Raw genomic sequence first — 21,915 nt, 5'->3', positions numbered from 1 at the left:
TATTTATACAAAGTCAGCTTATTGCCCCCACAACTGGGTCCTCAATTTACCTACCTTAGAAAGGATGGAAGGCTGAGTCAACCTTGACCCTTGGCGAGATTCGAACCTGCAGTAATTGCAGGCAGCTGGTCTTAATAACAGGGTGCCTTAGACCACTGTACTACCAAGGCTCTTTCTTACACTATCATGCTTAATTTCTCATCTTTAAAGCTGTCATACATGATTCACTGGTACGTGAAAACAGCTCAATATTATCTCCTATCAATAACTGTCTGAAGAATTAAAGGAACACTTTAAAATATAGCTAAATGAATCATTTCCATCTTACCCTGGGAATAAGCACAAACTGGTGATGTTTTCATGGCATGTTCTTGAGGGAAAAATGGCAGGATGGCACTGCGGAGGAAGTGTTTTGGATATTAACACAGGATGTACAGTGCTGTGTTGACAGGCGAAGAGAAACTCAGTCTGTTCACATTTTCATTGTACATGTAAAATATGTTAAGACACCTGTGTGGTTCAAAGCTGCATGTACTAAGTTGACAAGATACTTTGTGAGTAAAGGAAGTTGGCATCACACCAGTGGAAAAACCTGAGCTTAACTAAACTTCTTGCAATGAGGCATTCCTTTTCACAATGATGCATTCCAGAAACAATGTGGACAAAATCAACTCATCAAATCCATATGATGTAATGCTTATAGGATTGGGTTCAGTGCCACTGCCAGCTACTAAAATCATTCATTCACTAAACTCACACTTGCCTATATCAATCTCACAAGATTTTTGCAAGGATAAAAAGTGGGTATGTGTAAAGTTTGAATTTGCACGGAAAGAATGGGCAGGATAGGAATAATGCACGAATGAAAAATACAAAGATCATTCAGACGAGCCACGGATGATGAAATTTAACGTTTCTCTCTAAGTCCAGTGTTTTTCAACAATCTCAAAACACTTAAGATATCGGTACTTCCAACTCCCAGAATTCTCCAACTAACAATTAACCACGTTACCAATATCCAACACCTTTTAAGTTACTGAGGCTGAGAAATCTTGTTCTGATCGAGCTTGCTTGAATTTATGTTCGCGCGCTGGGTTGTTGTTGTTTTTTTGGCAATTAAGTTTCTTACCATGCTTGTCTAATTTCTCCTTCTGGATTTTTCCCATTCAGCCTCCCCTTCAAATATTAAACAAGTCCGACCCACGCTTATAGCTTTTTCGAGATCGGCCAAACCTACAGCTATTTTAGGTTACATTTTTCAGCCCGTAAAAAAAGGCACACAGGGCACAATCGCACGGAACAAGCGACTTCAAACCTTCTCCCGCAAAAAAACAACCGACAGGAGGCGCTGCAGCAGCAGCTGGTCCCCCACTCCCATCCCATCCCATCCCCTCGTCCTCCTCGAAACCAAAGCGACATTCTCCCGGACGGCCGAGCGCGCGCGGGGGCGCGTACGACCCAGGACGCTGCGACGTCACTTCTCCGGCGCCCGCGCGCCAGCCGGCGAGGGCGGGGCCTGCCTGGGCCTTTGCTGCCTATCGGGTGGCGTATACCTGCTGGCTTTGGTTGCGCGTGGGGAGGGGGGAGGGAGAAGGGGGCGTTCGTTGGTACGCCTCCTCCTCCTCCTCCTCCTCCTCCTTCCCCCCTCCTCCCTCGGTGGCCCGTTCGGAGGCGGTTGGTCGGTTACGACGGGCTCAGGGGAGGTTTCCTGAAGGGACATCCAGAAGGGAGCGCGCCTTTCGCGCAAGCTACTCGAACCGTCAGGTACGTTGGTCCGAGGAGCATCTCTCGCCGGCTTCGTTTCCCCTCCTTCCGGTGCTTCCACCCACTAGCAGCGGCCCCGAAGCCTTTGTATTCCCTCCCTTCTGTTGTCTTCGTATCTCCCGGCCCGCCTGCCTCTCAGTGTCCGCGGAAAGAGGAGATAATCATCATCTCTTGGGTTCTCCGTTGTGTACCAGCCGCCTTTGCATTCCTGCAGTGCAATGAAAGGTCAGCCGCCTCTGTCTCAACGGGGCCCTGCATGGAGTTGACTTGAAATAAGCGTGTTGTGTTCTCTCGCCCGTCCTTTCGGATGTGATGCAAACAGCCACTTACAATCCTAATTGTAATAACGGAGCTTATTTCTTTGAAGGACTTCTTTAATTCGCTTGAATTTACGTTGTGATCGATTGTGTAACTGCGTTTCTTTGTGGGTTCATGATAAACAAGCAACTACTTTTTGTTATTACAGTTGGCGCAAGGGAGCGGATGGGGCAAAGCAGCAGGCTTCGAGGGAAGGTAGCTAAATGCAAGGATTGCAGCAGGCAGATTCATGTTAAATTGAACTTGGAAGTAACGAAAATAAAGGCCAAAGGTGCAGTGGTTGGATTTTTACAACATTACAAAAGTTGCCTCATCAACTTCATCTAGGTCATGGTTGCTCCCAAAGGTGCTTTTTCAATAGGCAACTGGACTTTCTGGTTTTTCTTTGAAGACGTTTTGCTTCTCATCCAAGAAGCTTCTTCAGCTCTGGCTGGATGGTGGGGCATGGAAGGATTTATACTCCTTGCAGACAACTGGTCATTTGCATTCTTTTAGTGAAAAAAGAATGCATCCTGTTGCTTTCACTAAAAGGATGCAAATGACCAGCTGTCTGCAAGGTGTATAAATCCTTCCATGCCCCATCATCCAGTCAGAGCTGAAGAAGCTTCTTGGATGAGAAGCGAAATGTCTTCAAAGAAAAGTCAGAAAGTCCACTTGCCTTTTGAAAAAGCACGTTTGCTTCTTTAGCTTACTCTTTTGGGGGTTTTCGGTAGCACAGAAAAGACAAAACAGAATGAAAGGCTTTTCAAAATTGTTGATGCAAAGCAGATATAGTACCCCAGTTGTTTGAGGCCATATTGTGTCTCTCAGCAGCATGCCTTAAAAAAAAGTGAAACCAAGTGACTTTAGTTGTGTAGTGAGTGGATAGCCGATTAAACCTATAAATAAATAAGATCAGTAAGCTGTAAAGACAGATTGAAAATTGGAGTGAAAATATGATGAAAAGCTTTAAAAGTTAGCAAGGATTGGAGGCTCTGGCAATACTCATTTGTACATTCAGCAATTGTTCCCTCCCCTTTAGGAAGCAACTTTTTAATTTTATAAATGATACTAGCTGAATACCCATGCTTTGCTACGAAACTATGTGATTGGGCTTGATAAATCAGCTTGAAAATTAATGAGTAGTTACGATCAGCCTCTCCTCTCCCCTTCTCTCCCTCAGGCTTGCCCCACAGAACCCTATCCTATCCTATCCTATCCTATCCTATCCTATCCTATCCTATCCTATCCTATCCTATCCTATCCTATCCTATCCTATCCTATCCTATCCTATCCCATCCCATCCCATCCCATCCCATCCCATCCCATCCCATCCCATCCCCTTCTCTCCCTTAGGCCTGCCCCACAGAAGCCTCCCCTATCCTATCCCCTGCTTGCTGCTGTGAAACTGAAAGTGAAACTCCTCTGCTTGTGTTTTGCATTTGGAACAGATTTCTTTTCAGGTGGGGAGGGGGTAGAACACCTTAGCATCAGAGGGCTATTTGGAAAGTGAAACAGTATTTGCTGTGTGAGCAAGAAGGAGACAGGAAGGAGCCTGGCTGTGGCTTAGCTCAACTGTTCTGTAGTAAAGCTGCTTGCTGCTGTGAAAGTAAAACTGAAACTGAAACTTCTCTCCTCTGCTTGTGTTTTGCTTTTGGAACAGATTTCTTTTCAGGTGGGGAGGGGGAATAGAACTCCTTAGCATCAGAGCATGTTAATCATAATATAGGAAATACTAATGCTCTGATGGTCATTTTGAAAAATCATTTCTTAATGAGCACCTAGAAGCCAAGAGGAACATACATGGCAAATTTCAAGTTTTCAGGCTTTACGGTTCTGGAGATTTTGTGATGATGCATGAGTGGTATTTCGCTTATATATATATATATAGATTACATAAGTGACTTAGAAAATATAAGAAAGAATTGGAACACTTAAGAAATCACCATTCTGTGATCCTTTAAACATGATCTCTTAAACATTTAGTCTCAAACAACATCAAATGGTAATTATGTCTAAGAGTGACAAAATTTAGTGTTTTTTTTTTTTGATCCAGTAAAAGCAAAGACAGAAGTATTGACTAGATTTTGATATTATTTCAAATTCTTGGCCACATTTTCTTACTACTTCAAATTCTCTGTCTCTGTCTCTCTCTCTCTCTCACACACACACAAATATAGTATTGCTAGGATTGGTTATGGAGTTGAAAATGTATTTGGAAAAGATAAATGCCAATAAGTACATGTAATCAAAATATTTTTAATGTATTGCCTTTGATAATGCGTTTCCATATTTTCTGAAGCAGTGTCCTAGAGACCATAATATGTATTTATTTTGATATACTTCCGAAAGTAAAGTAATAAAGTAAAATCTGCTTTGAAAAGCAATTTCTGTGAATTCCGTGAAAAGGCTAGCTTTTTCGCAGATGGGAAGTTCTGATGCTGAACCCCAAAGTGAACAAGAGGGGGCAAGGTTTATTGCTAGAAGCTATATCTAAAATAAATCTTTGGCCAATGTTGCAGATTCTTATTAAATCAAAATATAATGCTCTATTCAAGAACCTAAGTTGACTGGTATTTATTTATCTGTTACAGCTTTTAGCAGTGGTGAAATATCAAAATGAGTCGCCGTCGAAAGTGTGCTCCTCCCATGAGGATGAATGAAGAGAAAAAGAAGCAACTCTGCTGGAATATGCATGATGACCAGAAAAATGACATGATAGATGTAGATGTCATTGATGAAGACCATCCTGTTGCTGGTACAAGTTCATCTTCTGCTGTACATATTGTGATAAATAATGATAGTGGGGATGAAGACTTGACTCACAGAGAAAAGAACACCAAATTCCCAAATTTCTCCACAGTCATAGATGAAGCAGAAGATTCTTGTCATCCATTGCTATCTATAGCCATACAGCTAAATATTTTGATACTTCCTTATCAGCCTGATCCTCCCTGGAAAACTTTGCTTGGAGAATTTACACTCCAGCTTCTTCCTGAACATCATTTAAGTGACAATATCCAGAAAAAAGGGCTGACCTTGATGACAGCAGAATTTAGTGATCATCTGCATCTTCTTGTCCATGCAAACGATAATATAAAGGTGGACAAAGGGGAAGAATCATTACAGAGTATTTACGACCTAGATGTTTTAGTTGAATCATCTTTAAATAATGAAATTTTGGAAAATTTAATGTGGCTGCAGAAGAAAAAAATAATTGTACTGTATCAAAGATCTGGAGATACCCGTTCTGTAAAGGTAGTCAATTTATATAATTAATAGAATATATCTACTGCTGAATATATTTGAAATTAAGAATATGTAGAAAGGTGCCTGAATAGAATATTGTAACTAATGTCTTTTTTCTGACTTTTATCTGATTTGGAAAATCTGTTAGTATCAGAATCAGGAATCTTTCCTTCAGTTCAATTTATTCTATATACATAATAAATTTTACTAGATTTTATTCTTTTGCAGGATCTATTAACTAGCATTGCCGAAAAAAAATGTTAATTATGCCACCTAAAATAATGAAAATATTTGCCCCAGCATATCTTAGAGAGTACAGTTTTCATATGTTTTAAATTTTCTGTTAGGATGTGCAAATAAAATTTTCTTCCTGTAGAGGAACTATTCAGATAGTTCTGTAACTTATTATCCAGACTTATAACTTGCCTATTTCTTTAAACATGAGGAATTCTTTACTTGCAAATTGGCTTTTAACTGGAATCTATACTAAATAAATTAATCAGTGTGTTTGTGTATATAGCATTAAATAACCAACAGTAAATCACAAATATAAGATACTAACTAATTAAAAAGGAAATGCTTGTGATACAGCCATATTGTTATGAACAATTATTTTACCAAATCATTATTTTTTTAATTTAGCAGATTTTTTTAAAAGTTAAACTGAACAAACCACATTTTATCTATAAGTTAATTATTAGCTTTTCTAATGTTTTCTGTAATTTCAGTTTAACTCCCTCAATACTACTACTGTATTTCATTGAAATTGTGAAACAGCTTATTTATTTTTACTACTCTGCTGGTTTAAATACCACCTACATAGATTATTATATCATGGAAAAGGAAATGCAAATCATTGATTATATTATTAATTACATTATGGTTCAGTGTTTTATGAATACCTGTTTGGTTATTTAATTATGAGCCTCCTTCACTAAGCCTTTAGTTATCTTCATCCAGGATTCTCAAGACCATTTGTCTCATTAATAGGATGTGCCCAGCTTTCTTTTCCCTTACAGCTAATAATTGGAATATAGTTCCTTGCAAATCACAAATAATAGTTATGATTTCAATTTTTAGGAAAATATTAAAATATATTATAACTAATAAAAGAGAATATTAGTGGCTCAGAGTTGACATGGTGGGTCCTTGGTACTCTCTGAGCTTGCTTGATCTCTAAGACCACCCCCACCAGCACTGACAGGTAAGCCACTAGAATATAAACCAACAGCAAACTGCACTCCTTACTAGCGTTGATGATGTTGCCTAGTTTGGGTAATGAAACTTCTGCAAGAAAACAAGCCAGCTCAGAAAGCACCAAGGACCCCTCATATCATTATAACTTAGCCTGTTAAATTACTTTCATTATTTTTAATGAACCGTTGTCTAACCTGATATCCCTTTCATTATGAAATATGTTAGTTCTCATATTCCAACCAGTCTTGATGAATTGTTTTAAGAATTGGTTCAGTATATTTGAATAAAATTAGATTGGGAAAGGCAGCTTTAATATTCTTACTATGATTTCATTTGTTGTTATTTTTATCTTCTTTGCTTATTTCATAGTTATATTAAATTACTTTCCCCACATTTTATTGTATATTCTAAAGTTTGTCTAAACTTTTTTTCATGAACATTTAATTCACAGGTTGGAATATATCTTCTTGAACTTGGCATAAGTAAGTTAGAATTCCTTAGCGATGGTGGGGGAAGAATAAGAAAGGCCAATCAACTCCTTCAGAAACTGATGGAAAAATTTTATCATTTTGTAATTCCAGGTAATCATATTTTTCAGACCAAATCCTTAAAAATGTGTTTATGAATGACATTATCATTTAATTATGAATTCTGGCAGAATCTGTGCCATTGTTTGTTTGCCAGTTTTCTCTATATTATGCTAGGTTTTGGCCATTTACTTCAAATTCTTTTAAGAATGGCAGCCTTTGGTCAATTCTTCAATATAAATTTAGCATAGGTTGGTTGCTAGGAAGATGCTTGCCTTTCTGCCCCCAAAATCAGTATGCATAGGTTTGAGTTAGGGTAAGATTTACAGCATTATCTATATATATAAAAGCGAAAACCACTCACGCTGTAATCACAAAATCTCTAGAACCTCAAAGCCTACAAACTTGAAATTGGCCACGAACGTTCCTCTTGGCTTCTAGGTGCTCACTAAGAAAGGATTTATCAAAATGATCATCACAACATTAGTATTTCCTATATTATGATTAACACGCTCTGATGCTAAGGAGTTCTACTTCCCCTCCCCATCCCATCTGAAAAGAAATCTGTTCCAAATACAAAACATAAGCAGAGGAGAGGAGTTTAAGTTTCAGTTTTACTTTCACAGCAGCAAGCAGGGGATAGGATAGGGGAGGCTTCTGTGGAGCAAGCCTGAGGGAGAGAAGGGGATAGGATAGGATAGGATTCTGTGTGGCAAGCCTGAGGGAGAGAAGGGGAGAGGAGAGGCCGATCGTAACTACTCGTTAATTTTCAAGCTGTAAGTGTCAATTTATCAAGCCCGATCGCATAGTTTCATAGCGAAGCATGGGTATCCAACTAGTTACTGTCATAAAATCCTAAGAAAAAAGAAATGAGTGAAGAAATACTTTGTAGATAGTACTCCATTCCTCTTACTAGTCTAGTACTACCACTTATGGCATATAAGAAATTAAAGAGAATGAACTAGATATATTTGGAGTAGTGATAATATTCTTACAGACAATTTGGAATGTTACCATTAGTTTGGATGTTTTATTGTGGAAGTGTGTGTAAACTTACACATACTGTTATATGGAATCTTGCATGGTTCTTATCTAATTGTTCCCCCCCCCTTTTTTTTTAACAATGTGAGTTGCCCAGAATCATTTGGGAGTCAGGTAGCGTTCCAAATCTAAATAAATCCCATTCAGCAATCAATCTTCAACTTTATATTCAAACAAAGATTCTCTAATTCAAACCTATTCACTTTATTGTACACTTTTTAAAAATCGATACAAGTTCAGTAAATCAACTTTCTCAATGGACAGCAGAAGAACAAGAATCTGGTCTGTGCCTTCTGCCCAGCAAAAAGCCATACCAATTTTTTAAATCTCTCATTAACAGTTCAGTCAAGATGCTGCCAAATATATTCCCAGACACACTTAGTTCTCTTTATCTAATTTTAGGATTTATGGGGAAAACAGACAACATTTTAGATCATATTTATAGAGAAATATTGAAAATTCAATGTTCAATTGAACATTGGGTTCACAAACTTAAACACCACCATATATTTCTTGTAGTCAATTCACAACATTATTGTTTCATCAGACATTTGTTCATATATTTGTATTTGAGGTGTTGTTTTCTTATCCCTTTTGAAAGCCTGGAAGCATTGTTGCACTAAATTATTATGTTTTTAATATGCAGAATTTTTTTTCCAACTTTTTATTTTTTATGTACTTTAAAAATATTTATAATGTTACTAATAGTCAATAACATTGCACTTTTTTTAGACATTCTGGAAGAAGATGAGGAATCTGATAGAGATATAGAACGGCAAAATATTGAAGAGCTGTATGACTACGTGAGGCATGTACACCAAAAAGAGTTACATCTTTTAAAGGAAAATGTTCAACATTCTGCATTGATCCCTGTTCTCAGGCCATATCAAAGTGAGGCTGTAAATTGGATGCTGCAACGTGAGAACTTTAGAAATATACCTACCAATGGTAAGTATCTCAAAATAGCAAGATGAATACATACATATTGAACATATTAATATTAGAATACATGATCATGTATTAGGTCCTTTTTTTGGCTAATGTTGCTTAACGACATTTTTAGAAACTATACAAATATTAGCAAATACGATGGTCAGTTTGCATAGTAGATTAATAGAAAGGTCAACATATAAACTGTTGTATATCAGATAAGCAGTCCTTAAACATTGCATCAATAGTGACATTCTAATCTAGCATTTGTTTCTAAAAAAATGACCTCCCCTCATTAATCCATGGAGCTCTCTAGTTAAGAATAGCCACTCAGAGAGATCCCAAACAGTTGCAGAAACACAGACATTGTAAGAAGAGATTTTATGGAATGCTTTCATATTGTGGGGAGGGATTGCAGTTAGTCAACAAAAAGTTGCAAGTTGTGGTCATGTGACATTGCATAACATCCACTGTTGAATCACTTAATGATCACAGCTGGAACTGATGTCATATGTCGGTATGGTTTCACTTTACAACATTTTGCTTAGCCATGGAGTTGCTGGTCCCAGCTTTAGTCAGTAACTGATGACTACCTGTATTTTTATATCAAGTACTAATTTAGTTAAAATGGTTCCATATAATGAGGAATGGCCTTCCTCAGAACTTGAGTTTGCACTTTCAATTTTAAGGAGATGTGAAGTTCATTGTCTTGTTCTTTTCTTTCATCAGATAATGCCCTCCACTACTTATGGAGAGAATTTATTACTCTAGATGGGCTGAAGCTCTACTATAATCCTTTTACTGGCTGGTAAGAATGGATTGCTTTAATATTATGTTCAAAAGGAGAACATTGAAACAATTGAGTGTAGCTGATAATGTATTTAGAAATCTAAATATTGAATTCAGTAGGTTGGTTGAATTTGTAACAAAAATCCATATTTTTAAAAAAATTTCAGTGTAATCCGTGATCGACCTGTTGCTGGGCCTCGGTGGCCTGGTGGAATATTAGCAGATGAGATGGGCCTTGGAAAAACAGTAGAAGTCTTGGCTCTTATTTTGTCACATACTCGTAAGGATGTCAGACAAGATGCTCTGATGTTACCAGAGGTGAGAAATCTGCATTGTGAGTGGATAAAAACTATTCCAATATTCAAATCCTATTCAGTCTATTAATTATAATTGGAAGTTATATTTGGAATATGTAAGCAATTATTTTTCCTAAATCTGTTACCTTTGAAGTTTGTAAAACAATTTTTAATGACCCTTTTTATTTTAATTTTATAATTAACGTGAAAAGATTCAGTTGTGAATATAATATGCTAGAAAAATGGAGTGAAATAAAAAATCATCACAACATAATTCTACAGGATTCATAACAGTCTTTATCCTTAAGCATTATTTCCCCCCTTCCCCAATCAATAATTAAATACTGTTTTCCATTTCATCTATCTTCTTAAGAGCACTACACAGTCTGCTTGCTCATTTATTTCTTTTTCGTCTACTTCAAACATTGATACTTTACTACTCCCTGAGCTTTTTACTGTCTACCACAGTGTTTGCTCATCTTTTCTGTTTCATACCCTGGGATACCATACAATATAACACACTGGCCCAGGCATTTAAAAAATTCTGCAGTATCTCACAAAATTCTGGTGATTTAAAAATTGCTTTATTTATGGGGTTTGGCATTTATTGGATTACAAACATATTTGTTCATAAATTCAGCAGGCATAGTTGTTCATAATATTATTTACATAATGGAATCCAAATATGGTTTAAGAATTGTTTCATTCTCTATTAAGCATCTACATCGACACTGTTTTGTGACCTGTTTGTTAACCAGTTAATTGAACCATTTAATACCGATCTGGTTGTTTCAGGGTCACATTTCAATCTAAGCCTTGAGTGGTAAAAGTATTGGTTTAATTGATTAACTAGTAGTAATTATTCTGATAATTTAATAGAACATTTTGAGGGTAGTTTCATTGATAGAATATTGGAAATGTCACTTTTCTGTATAACGCATGAGGGAATGTATACTAGTTTTATGAAGAAAGTTGTTCAAAATCAATCTGCTCTATATCATCATGCTATTACATAACTCTGGTGTAGCTGTATTGTAATAATTTGTCTGATTTTTTTAATATTGAAAATATAAAGCAATAACAATATTCCTTATAATCCTTAGGTTGCAGCATATTTCTTTACCCTTGGAGAAAACCTAATCCCAACTAAAACTTTTTAAATTGTTTTGTTAAAAATATCAAGTTAAGTAGAATATGGTCATCCTTTTATACAATTTTTTCTGTATTCTTGTATTATTCACAACACAGTTCAATTAGAAAGTGGTGCAAAATGGTTATCAATCTGCAGAATTTGAAGCTCTCTAAATTGACCATTTTGTAGATATAACTTTACCAATAGCCATTAGCTATGAAGAGAAGAGAAAGGATGTCTTCCTGGAAAATTCAGGGTAGAACTTTTTGTATGGTATAAAGCATTTTGTAAATAAAGCTCTTGTCTAGAGTGTCCGTTAGCTTATGCATGCACAAAATGACTGACAAGCTTTTTCACATAAGCACAGTATGCTTTTTCACAGGCTTCTTATTTATGGTTCAGTTGACACAGAATCCCATGAATAAACAAGGCCTACCTGTATATTTAAATTGGTGAAAAAAGTATTTCTAAGTACTGCTTTTAGAAATAATGGTTAATTCTTACAATTTCCTTTTCCAGTCTTAATTTTACAGTGTTAATAAATTGTTATTGATTGACATTGAATTATTATAACAATGTTAAGGTTTTCACCTAAATTCTTACACGCTTTGATAAAACCAGCGGACCAATAATTAAATGTACATTTTATTTTTGTCATGCCTAGGATTTGTTAGATTATTAGATAGACTGTGACATAATGATGTTAAAATTATATTTCAGGGGTTTTTAGTAAACTTCTTTGTTCCACCACAACCTGCTGAAGGAAGTAAAAAGAAAAACATAATGAAAATGGAATTTATATTGAAGGAAAAAGTCCAGTATCCAAGTAAGTATTTTTCAGCAGGAATCATTTGCATAACCAGTAGTAAGAAAAAAACAGCTCTCTTTAGAGAAAAAAAGTTAGTGCTGAAGTTCTACATACATACAAACATACATACATACATACATAGAAACTATGTATGTATGTATGTATGTATGTTACTGATCCCCTTTCTTAAGAAGGTCCATCTAGTGGGACCAGAAAGCAATGCATACTTTGTGGAGGCTTCCTCCCTGTGGAACATCATTCCTGTGGAAATAAGATTGGCTCCCATCTTGATAACACTTTTGAAAGGCCTTGAAAACATAGTTTTGCCAGTGGGACACAGAATCCCAGGGTGATATGGAGCCCATCAAATGGCTCGTTTGATTGTTGTGGCCAGGATGTGGAGGTTTGTTAGGTTTTGTATTCGGGCTTTATTTCTGTAAGCCACCTGGAATCGCCAGGAGTGAGTTGGGCTGCCATATGTGTTTTCTTAACAAATAATAAATATTCACTTTTTTTTACTTGTTTTAAGATACTGATAATACTGTCTCTCACAGTATGTTCAAAGTAAATAAACACAATTGTAAAAGTTTTAGTATTCATAATTATTAAAAACTAGAACTATCAAATTCCTAAAATGTTTTATTTCCTCCAGGCAGTTATTTACTTATAAATTAATAAAACATGCATTTTTCTTAGATATCTTATAGCTCTATGGGAAAAAACCTGTCAAATATGTTTAATATGAAATTGCTTTCCATTCTTTAAATTAATGAACTTTCAAGACAGAACTCACTGCTTGAATTTCTTGAAGTCTTTTCTAGAAGATTTTCCTAATACATAGGTGGTTCTTGTAAGCCCTTGTATGCGATTCATTTACAGTCACATGCAGAGGATTTCAATTATAAAATCAGTAACCGTCTCAAGTATTGAGAGTCTATTTGAGATTTCTCAGTAAAATAGAAACACATTAACAGAAGCATAGATATATATTATAATACATACTATATTGACATACCAGTTAAAGTTTGGGTGAGAAAACCTGTTCAAAGGTCCTAAAGTTACATAAGGAAATTAGGTTAACTGTTGTATATTTTTGGAAAACCTGTGGCTTCACATCAGATTAAATACTTAGTTTATCCTGAAGAATTTTTTTTCCTGAAGAATTTTTTTCCCTCTTGTACAGAAACTAAGGCACATAGGTGTAGTGTAGAGTTCTATTATTAAGTATATGATGCTTTCTATATACCTTGATTACATGTGATAACTGAAGAATTATGATTAGAGAATAAAAGTACTGTAGATTAGCAAGAAATTAAGAATTTAAATTGTTTGGCAGAAAATACCACATCTGCAAACTAGTAACAAAAAATCAAGCCAGAGTTTATAAGTGTTAAAATAAAATCTTAAAATTACTTTGCAATCTCTTCACCATTTTGATCAAAAATATTCATTCTTCATATAGGTTTGCGAGTAATGCTTTTAACAGCTATAAAAGAAATGAAAGTGAAGAAGGGAGCATCCATTGTTGCAATTTTTAAGTATGTCCAGTCCATTTATAAATACGATGTTCAGAGAAACCGTCGGATTCTTAAAAGAACTCTGGAAAAATTAATTGCAGAGAAAATAGTGGAGCAAGTCAAAGGTCATGGTCTTGCTGGCTCTTTCAGGTTGGGCAGAAACTACAAGGAACAGTTGTTTTGTAACAGATCCAAAAAACAGGTGAGCTTGAAGAAAAAGGATTATTTAGGATTATTTAAGTACATGTTCATTGCTATAATGAAACTTTTGGAGGGACAGGAAATAAAAGATAGGCTACCAGATCCATTGAGTAGGAATTACAAAATTCTACATAGGTCATTTATTTAAAGTTAAACTTACTCTGCAACATCATTATGTTTAAAATACAGTGCAAAATTTGTAAAAAAGGTAATCTTTGTATGTACAATTGTATACATGAAGCCTTCTGCTTCTTCCATGTAAGTATTCAAGATGTTCTTGCAGATATAAGGCAAAGGATTACATGATGTATAGAATATTTATGAGTGGGTCTCTTTGATATGTCTTTGACTTGTGTGTTTAATTAAAGAACTTAATACTTAAATAGAAAATCTTTTTAGAAAAATTTTTTTGGACTTCCCATTCCCATTCATGACTTCTTTTAAATAATAATGAGGTTTGTACTAAAGTATGTTCTTAATTGTCCCTAATCTTTTAAGCACTTTGAAAGAATTGTGCACAATTTTGGCAAAATGGAGTATAGATCCCATTTATTATAAGTTAATATTATAAAATAAAAAATTATGTATCAAATATAACATGAATAGGTTTTTTAATGAATCATAAGAGAATTTCACTGTAATTTTAATTAACAAGAATACTGAATTGTGGAAGGAAAGGAACTTGTACATCGATACTTGTATGCTTTTAAAAAGTCAGTTTGGAGATTGCCAAGTGTACTCAATACAATGAAATATATATATTCTAAACAGATATCCCCATTTGGTATTATGTAAAGGTTAAGAGATAGTGGCTCACACATGTGATACAAGCCCTCTCCAGATGTGCCTTTCAGATGTGTTGAAGGCTCCCAGAACTTCTTTCTGGTGAGAATTATATGAATTATAGTCAGAACACAACTAGCGGATTCAGATTGAGGAATACAGCATGCAGGATTGATGCTTTCCAGCTCTTTCTTCCTCATAACATCTAGAGAATTAGGAATTAGTACTTCGAAAATTAAGTTTGGTTTCTTTTATATTTACAGAAAAAGCAAACTTCAAATAGATCTCAGAAGAAAAAATTGCCAGACCGTAACACTGAAATCATAGAATTGAATGATAAGGATGCATGTTCTACAAATGCTCTAAAGTTACCTCAGGTGATAGATATTACAGCAGAAGATCATGATTACTGTGCAACAAACAAAGATACTAGTGAATCAAACCTAGATTCTAAGCGTTGCAAAACTAAACATTCTCAGTGTAGATCAACTGACAATATGCTTAGATCCAAAGATGAGATACGCTGTAGTGTTGCTGTTCCTAAAAATATGGATGAAACTGAAGAGATGCGGGATGCCTTAGAAGAACAGTCTTCAGTCTGTCAAGAACACACTAGCATCTTTAAACAACACCCTGGTTCTGTGTTTCCATTCAACACCTCTGATTACCGCTTTGAATGTATCTGCGGTGAACTTGGCTTGGTTGACTATAAAGCTCGGGTACAGTGCCTGAACTGTCACCTGTGGCAACATGCTGAATGTGTGAATTATAAAGAAGAAAATCTTAAAATCAAGCCCTTTTACTGCCCCCATTGCCTTGTAGCAATGAAACCAGTTCCTACAGGAGCAACTCTCATCATTTCTCCAAGTTCAATCTGCCACCAGTGGGTTGATGAAATTAATAGGCATGTGAGATCATCATCCCTTCGTGTGCTGGTAAGAAGCATTCTTTATAAAAACAGTAGTACAGTAAGAGTTAGAAGAATGTGATGGATCTCTGAAGAGCAAGGAGAAGGAAAATATATTTACTTGTGTGTATTATTTTGTATAGCACAGGTGGGTATATATGCCTTTATAGAGGCTGGTGGAAAAGGTTTTTCAATATATCTATACCTCAGTGGTGGGATTCAAATAATTTAACAATCGATTCTCTGCCCTAATGACTGGCTGGGTAGGTGTGGGTGGATGTGGCTAGTAAGGGGGGTGACAGTACTCAGCCTCCTGCAGCACTCTGCCAGTCAAAATGGGACGCGGGGGTTAATTACAAAGTGTGGGCTTTGCTTTGTGACATCCAGATCCAATGAGCAAGGGATGTGAACTGCACAGAAAATACACTTTTGTTTGGTTATGAATATCCCCAGAACCAGATGTACACTAAATATAGACTGACTTTTAGCTGCACATCTTCCCAGCAAATAGCAAATTTTGAAGCTCCGGGTAAAGAGGATTCATTTTAGGATGAATAACCACAGTTTGCATGTTGGAGGTTCCTAAAGGAATGCTGGGAAACTCAGAACATTTGAGGGAGGGGTGCAGAATAATCCTTCTCTGCCTGAGGCTGTAGAGATCTGACACCAATCAAAACACTGTGAAGCAGCTGATCAACACTAACAGGGTAAGACACTAGTATATGAAAATAAGAGCAAACTCCACTCCCTTCTAGTACTGATGATATTACCTAGTTTGGTAATGAAATATCTGCAAGAAAACTATCAAGATGAGAGAGCACCAAGGACCCCACAGTTCAACCCTGAGCTACAAATATCCTCTTCTATCGATAAACACTTTTTGGTTTGAGGGACTCGGAGCCTGCATTATATGAGATGGCTCCCAGTGGATTTCATTCTAAATTTTGATATGATTTTTGTAAATAAGGAATGTAGAATTATAATGGCTGAGTTTTTGATCCTTCATACATCAAAAAAATACAAAGCTAAGGGATAAACAAAAAACAGATTTGAAAAAAGAAAAGGCTTAGGAAAGAAAAACAGTGAAAGTGTAAGAAAGAGGAAAAGCAGGGAAACTGAAAAAGAATGACTTCCAACTTTTCTTTGGTACCGATATAAGTAAAAAATATATCAAACTCTTACTGTAAGATTAACATTTGTCTACATTATTTCCATAATCCCATATCTAATCATCAAAGCCCAGATCAACTTTTAATTTCAGTTTTTCGCAAAAAAAATCTAGTAATGGTTCATATCACTTTAATCATTATTTGTTAAGGAAACCAAAACTGATTTATTTAATTGCACCAAACTCTAAATAAAACAGGAATGGAAAAGCAGAAATAAAATAAAATAATAATAAAATAAAATAAAATAAAAAATAAAAAAACCAGGAATAATTTATTTATAAATCAAATAAACTAAACTAAACTAAAATCCTAAACTCTAGTTAGAGACATACTTTTCAACTTTGGCAATTTTAAGGTGCATGGACTTCAATAACCAGAATTCCCAAGGCAGCATGAAATTCACCCATCTTAAACTTGCCAAGACTGAAAAATGCTAATCTACAGATAGGGATTTTTCCATTTCTCTTTTACTGGTTCTTATTTACTTATAAGCACTCACAATGCAAAATCCTCACTTCCACCCCATCCCAGAGCAAAGATAATGCAAAATCCTCACTTCTACCCCTCTCCAGAACAACCACCATTCCCTCACTAATCTGCTTTCCAGCTCCATTCTCCTAGGTGCAGAGCAACAAAAGAAGACCATGTGACTACCAGTTTAAAAAAAGTTCAGTCAGACCTTCCAACTTCTCGGGGGGAAAAAAGATCTCACAAAGTTGGAAGGTCTGACTGATCAGCCTCCCAGCTGATCAGCGTGGCTCCCAGTCATGCCCCTGCAGCCTCCCCACCCTGAATGGCAACCTCCGTGGGCGGGGTGAGGAGGGGCAGTGGTGGAAACAACTGCTTAACCGAACTATGCAAAAAATTAACAAGTTTGGCTGAACTGGTGTAAACCGGCTGACTCTCACCACTGCTATACCTGCATGATATCATTATTGCTAGCATTTACAAAAACAATTTGAAGTTAATTTGAAGTTAACTGTAACCTGGATAAAATATTTTTGTTCGATTTGTTGCTAGCAAACTTCAGAAATTAAGGTAGTCAATAGAAAATCAGCCACAAATTGATGTATTCTGTATTAAATTAAGTCTAATTGTGGGAAGATTTTAATTCTCTTTGTGTGGTTCTTTTTTCCATTCAGATCTCTCCTATGAAAAATGTGAAGCCAACTGGATTTATATCTTCCCAAACAGTTCCTTAGAAATGTTTAGAACATAGTTATTGATTGTTGATACAATTATTCTTCCTATCAAAAAGAACAACGTAGAACAGAGGAACTGTAAAAATAGTGTTCATGATTAGGACTGTTAGAAGCAGTCAATAGACGTATTGGCAAAACATATGAGTGAAGCATTTTTGCTTAAAAAATAACTATCTCCTGTTGTACTTCCTCATGTGTATGCAGGCAACTCAAGACAACTTTGAAATGCTATGTGTGCATTTCAATGGATGCTGTTCCTCTAAGCTTGAAGAGATGTATTTTTCTCACCAGCACATTTTGTCACATGCTCCTTTTACAAAAGTACTTTGGCCATGTTTTATTTTGCTCTACTAAACTATTAAGCTGTCACCATAACTTTATTTTTTTAAATGAGCAAGGAAATGCTTAATTTTACGATGTATCACCACTTTTTGTTACATGAAATTAACTGTCAACATTTGCTTTGTCTTGTATTTTTGGGCAAAAATCATGCAGGTTTATCAAGGAGTGAAGAAGCATGGCTTCTTGCAACCTCACATCTTAGCAGAGCAGGATGTAGTGATCACTACATATGACGTCCTTCGGTGTGAGCTGAATTATGTCGACATTCCACATAGCAATAGTGAAGATGGGCGCCGTTTCAGAAACCAGAAACGTTATATGGCCATTCCTAGTCCCTTGGTAGCTGTGGAGTGGTGGAGAATTTGCCTGGATGAGGCACAGATGGTAGAATGCACCACTGCAAAGGTGAGGCAATCCCTTGAGAACTTCTGCTACTGTTTAATCATTGGAGGTGTAAATGTGCTCTTGCACTTTATCCTTCAGAAGTGAGTAAATTATTAGTTTCCCCTAAAGGTACTTGCTTCTAAATATTTTCCCTGGTGGAGGTTTGATAGGATATGAAGCATATCCATTTTTAAAATAATAACATTACATAATGTATTCTGACAGTTTAAAGAAGTAGGTCATGATGTCTGTTATATAGCTTAATGGCTTAAAGCAAGAGATTGATTTAATGCTATCTCAAGAGGCACAAGATATGCCCTTTGGATTTAGAAGATGTAAAACTGTTAGCATTGACTTTGAAAATGCCCATTCTAGCAACTGGTAGAAGATATTGCTAAAACAATTATTTTAAAATATTACTATTATTTTACAATGTTATGTGCTATCCATTCCTAAATAGTTCGGGGAACCATATAGAAATATAAACTTTATTTATTATTTATTAAATTTATGGGGTGGCATGATGGCTCAGCAGTTAAGAAGCTGAGCTTGTTGGTTGGAAAACCGACAACTCGGGTTTGAGATCCAAGCACCACAGAACTGTGTTAGTTCCCATCCTGCCCCAGCTCCTGCCAATTTAGCAGTTCAAAAGCATGAAAATGGGAGTAGATAAATAGTTATTATTTTGGTGGGAAGGTAACAGCGCTCCATGATGTCATACTGGCCACATGACCATGGAAATGTTTTTAGACAGTGCTGGCTCAATGACCTTGAAATGGAGATGAGCACTGCCCCTACAGTTGGCAGTGACTAGCAGAATAAAATCCTCAGGGACTCCTTTACATTTTTATAAAATTAAATTTATATGCTGCCCATCTCGCTATCAAAGCAACTCTGGGCTTTAAAATTTAAAACTCCACAGCTTCCTAAAAAGCTTCTGAAACTGTTTAGATCTTCATTCAGTTGGGATAAAAAAAATTAGACCATGTGTGGCAGATGGCTAGGTGTTAAAAAGGCAAAGCAGGGGAACAATTCAGTAAAGATGGGATTTATGGGAAATGTGATTGGAATAAGGCAGGTTTGCTGTAAGAGAAGGAGCTCAGTTGTAATAGTCTAGAACATGGGTGTCAAACTTGATCGCATCACGTGATGTATCACAACGTTTTTTGCCTTTGGGGAGCTGGGGTGGGGTGGGGTGGCCTGTGTGTGATGCATCCGGCCCAAGGGCTGCCAGTCTAGAACAATGATTAGCCAACCTTGGGATTTGGGGTCCTGAGGGCACATTATATCATGGCATCAAGAAATCCCAGTTAAAATCCATTCTCTTGCCATGAATATTCATGGGAGACTTTAGGCCAGTCACATTCTCAGCCTAATTTATGTCATTTGTGTGGAGAAATGGGGGGAAGATTGTGTATGTGTTATGTATGCTATTAGAGTACCTGAAAGAAGGATGGGATAGAATTCTTATAAATGAATCTTATAATGACTTCTGTGATGTATTTAGCAATGAATACATAAGAATATATATACAGTATACACTTAAGCTTCAGTTATGAGCATAGTTTTCATTCATCTATTTATACACAAACAATCATAAAGCATATGAATAAATAAACAAAACATTAAAAAAGAAATTGTTGCAATTCTGCCACCATCAAGAAGCTATCCTGAATAAAATTGTTTTTCATAAGCTTGTGAAGTGCAAGTAACACGGTGGCCTGGGAAAACGATCAGTGTTAAAGTATTCTGTAGTATTGGGGCTACAACAGAGAAAACCTGTCTCTTGTTTTAGGAACCGCCTCGCTTCAAGGTCTGGAGTAGACCCTCTCTAATTGTCCTGGCAAGATGGGGAAAATTAATTTGCAGAAGACAGATTCTAATATAGCCTGAAATTATGTTATAAATGTTTTATAAATAATAAAGAGCACTTTGAATTGGCTCTGAAAAATTGCTGAAAATCAGTGTAGTTGTTGAGAAATTGGTATTTGACTAAGAAATAAGTGTTACATTAGCAAATTTTATTTACTAGCAGCCTAACAGCTGCATTCTGTGCGAAGTGTGATTTCCAGAGAGCTGCATGATGATCGTATGCGTCAATTTTGCCAGGGCTTCCTGCTTTCTATTCCTAATACTGCATCAGTCTAAACTGGACAAGGGCTCCCCTGGATATTGCCTTGATCTTACAGCTCGGTTTGCTGCCTAGCGCTTGGATTTAGTATTGTTCCTGTCATGATTTTGTCTTATTTTTTCTGTCATCTTGTATAGGCTGCAGAAATGGCACTCCGTTTGAGTGGAATCAATCGCTGGTGTGTCAGTGGCACACCGGTACAGCGAGGACTTGAAGGTGAATGGTCATAACATTGTCTTTTAAGTTGTTATCAGTGATCACTGACCAATATTTTGAAAATCAGCATTACTAGATGATGGATTACATAGGCTATTTGTAAAATGATGGGTTATTTATTTTAATTTTTCAAAAAAAAGTCTTGTCTCTGTAAATATATTATCCAAGTTTCATCAATCCCTCATCCTCAAAAGAAAACATTCTTAAAGAGATTTAACTTTTGAGATGATGAGATAAAATAGATTTTATACATATATTGCCACCTACATTTGGTAAACTTTACTCTTTCTCTGCAACAGATTTGTATGGATTAGTACTTTTCCTTGGTGCTGATCCTTACTGGGTCAAATATTGGTGGGATCAGCTTCTATATCGACCATACTGCAGGAAAAATACACAGCCTCTGTACAATTTCATAGCCAAGATAATGTGGAGGTCAGCAAAGAAGGACGTGATTGATCAAGTAAACATTTCAGTTTTAATAACATGTTTTTTGATAACATTTTGTACCCAAACTTTAGTTGTTTATTATTGTTTCATTTTGTTAGATTCAGATCCCTCCTCAGACAGAAGATACACATTGGCTTCATTTTTCTCCTGTGGAGAGGCATTTTTATCATCGCCAACATGAGGTGTGCTGCCAGGATGCATTGGTAAAACTCAGGAAGATTTTGGATTGGTCTCTCAAACTTAGTAGCTTGGATAGGAGGACAGTGACTTCCATTTTGTACCCTTTGCTACGTCTGAGACAGGCCTGTTGTCACCCACAAGCTGTTCGTGGAGAATTCTTGCCTCTGCAGAAAAGGTTAATTTTACTTGGGATTCTTATTATTAATATGGAATGTTCAGTCCCTGAAGCTCTATTTACATTATAGTGCTCAAAAGTACCTACAGATATTCATAAAAGACAGGCTTTTAGTTCTACCTTCACACTGTGTGTGAATCATTATTACCAGTAGCTGCCAGTAGTCTTAACATTACATATGACTTTATAACAGCAAACCAGTACAGTTCTTTTCTGATAGTATACAAA

The 21,915-nt window shown here is 36.2% G+C and overlaps 1 protein-coding gene across 2 annotated transcripts in view; it reads left to right on the top strand.

Moving 5' to 3' along the window:
• Window positions 1-1,479: 1,479 nt before the first annotated feature.
• Window positions 1,480-21,915, top strand: part of SHPRH (SNF2 histone linker PHD RING helicase) — a 54,342-nt gene continuing 33,906 nt past the window's right edge. Inside the window, exons 1-14 of one of the 2 annotated variants that reach the window (XM_060692266.2) lie at window positions 1,607-1,764; window positions 2,231-2,353; window positions 4,656-5,319; window positions 6,959-7,088; window positions 8,808-9,023; window positions 9,735-9,813; window positions 9,962-10,112; window positions 11,943-12,048; window positions 13,493-13,749; window positions 14,795-15,466; window positions 18,305-18,556; window positions 20,804-20,882; window positions 21,182-21,345; window positions 21,431-21,687. In XM_060692266.2, the coding sequence (XP_060548249.2) occupies window positions 4,681-5,319; window positions 6,959-7,088; window positions 8,808-9,023; window positions 9,735-9,813; window positions 9,962-10,112; window positions 11,943-12,048; window positions 13,493-13,749; window positions 14,795-15,466; window positions 18,305-18,556; window positions 20,804-20,882; window positions 21,182-21,345; window positions 21,431-21,687 (3,002 nt within the window). In that variant the 5' untranslated portion in view covers window positions 1,607-1,764; window positions 2,231-2,353; window positions 4,656-4,680. Of the gene's footprint in view, window positions 1,765-2,230; window positions 2,354-4,655; window positions 5,320-6,958; window positions 7,089-8,807; window positions 9,024-9,734; window positions 9,814-9,961; window positions 10,113-11,942; window positions 12,049-13,492; window positions 13,750-14,794; window positions 15,467-18,304; window positions 18,557-20,803; window positions 20,883-21,181; window positions 21,346-21,430; window positions 21,688-21,915 lie in introns of both variants that reach the window. The other variant, XM_060692265.2, reaches the window with a different exon arrangement.

Source organism: Pantherophis guttatus, chromosome 1 (assembly GCF_059756535.1).
Source record: "Pantherophis guttatus breed Tessera chromosome 1, ASM5975653v1, whole genome shotgun sequence".
Taxonomy (NCBI): Eukaryota; Metazoa; Chordata; class Lepidosauria; order Squamata; family Colubridae; genus Pantherophis; species Pantherophis guttatus.
Note: the sequence above shows the minus strand (reverse complement) of the source record. Positions and strands in the feature narration are given on the sequence as shown.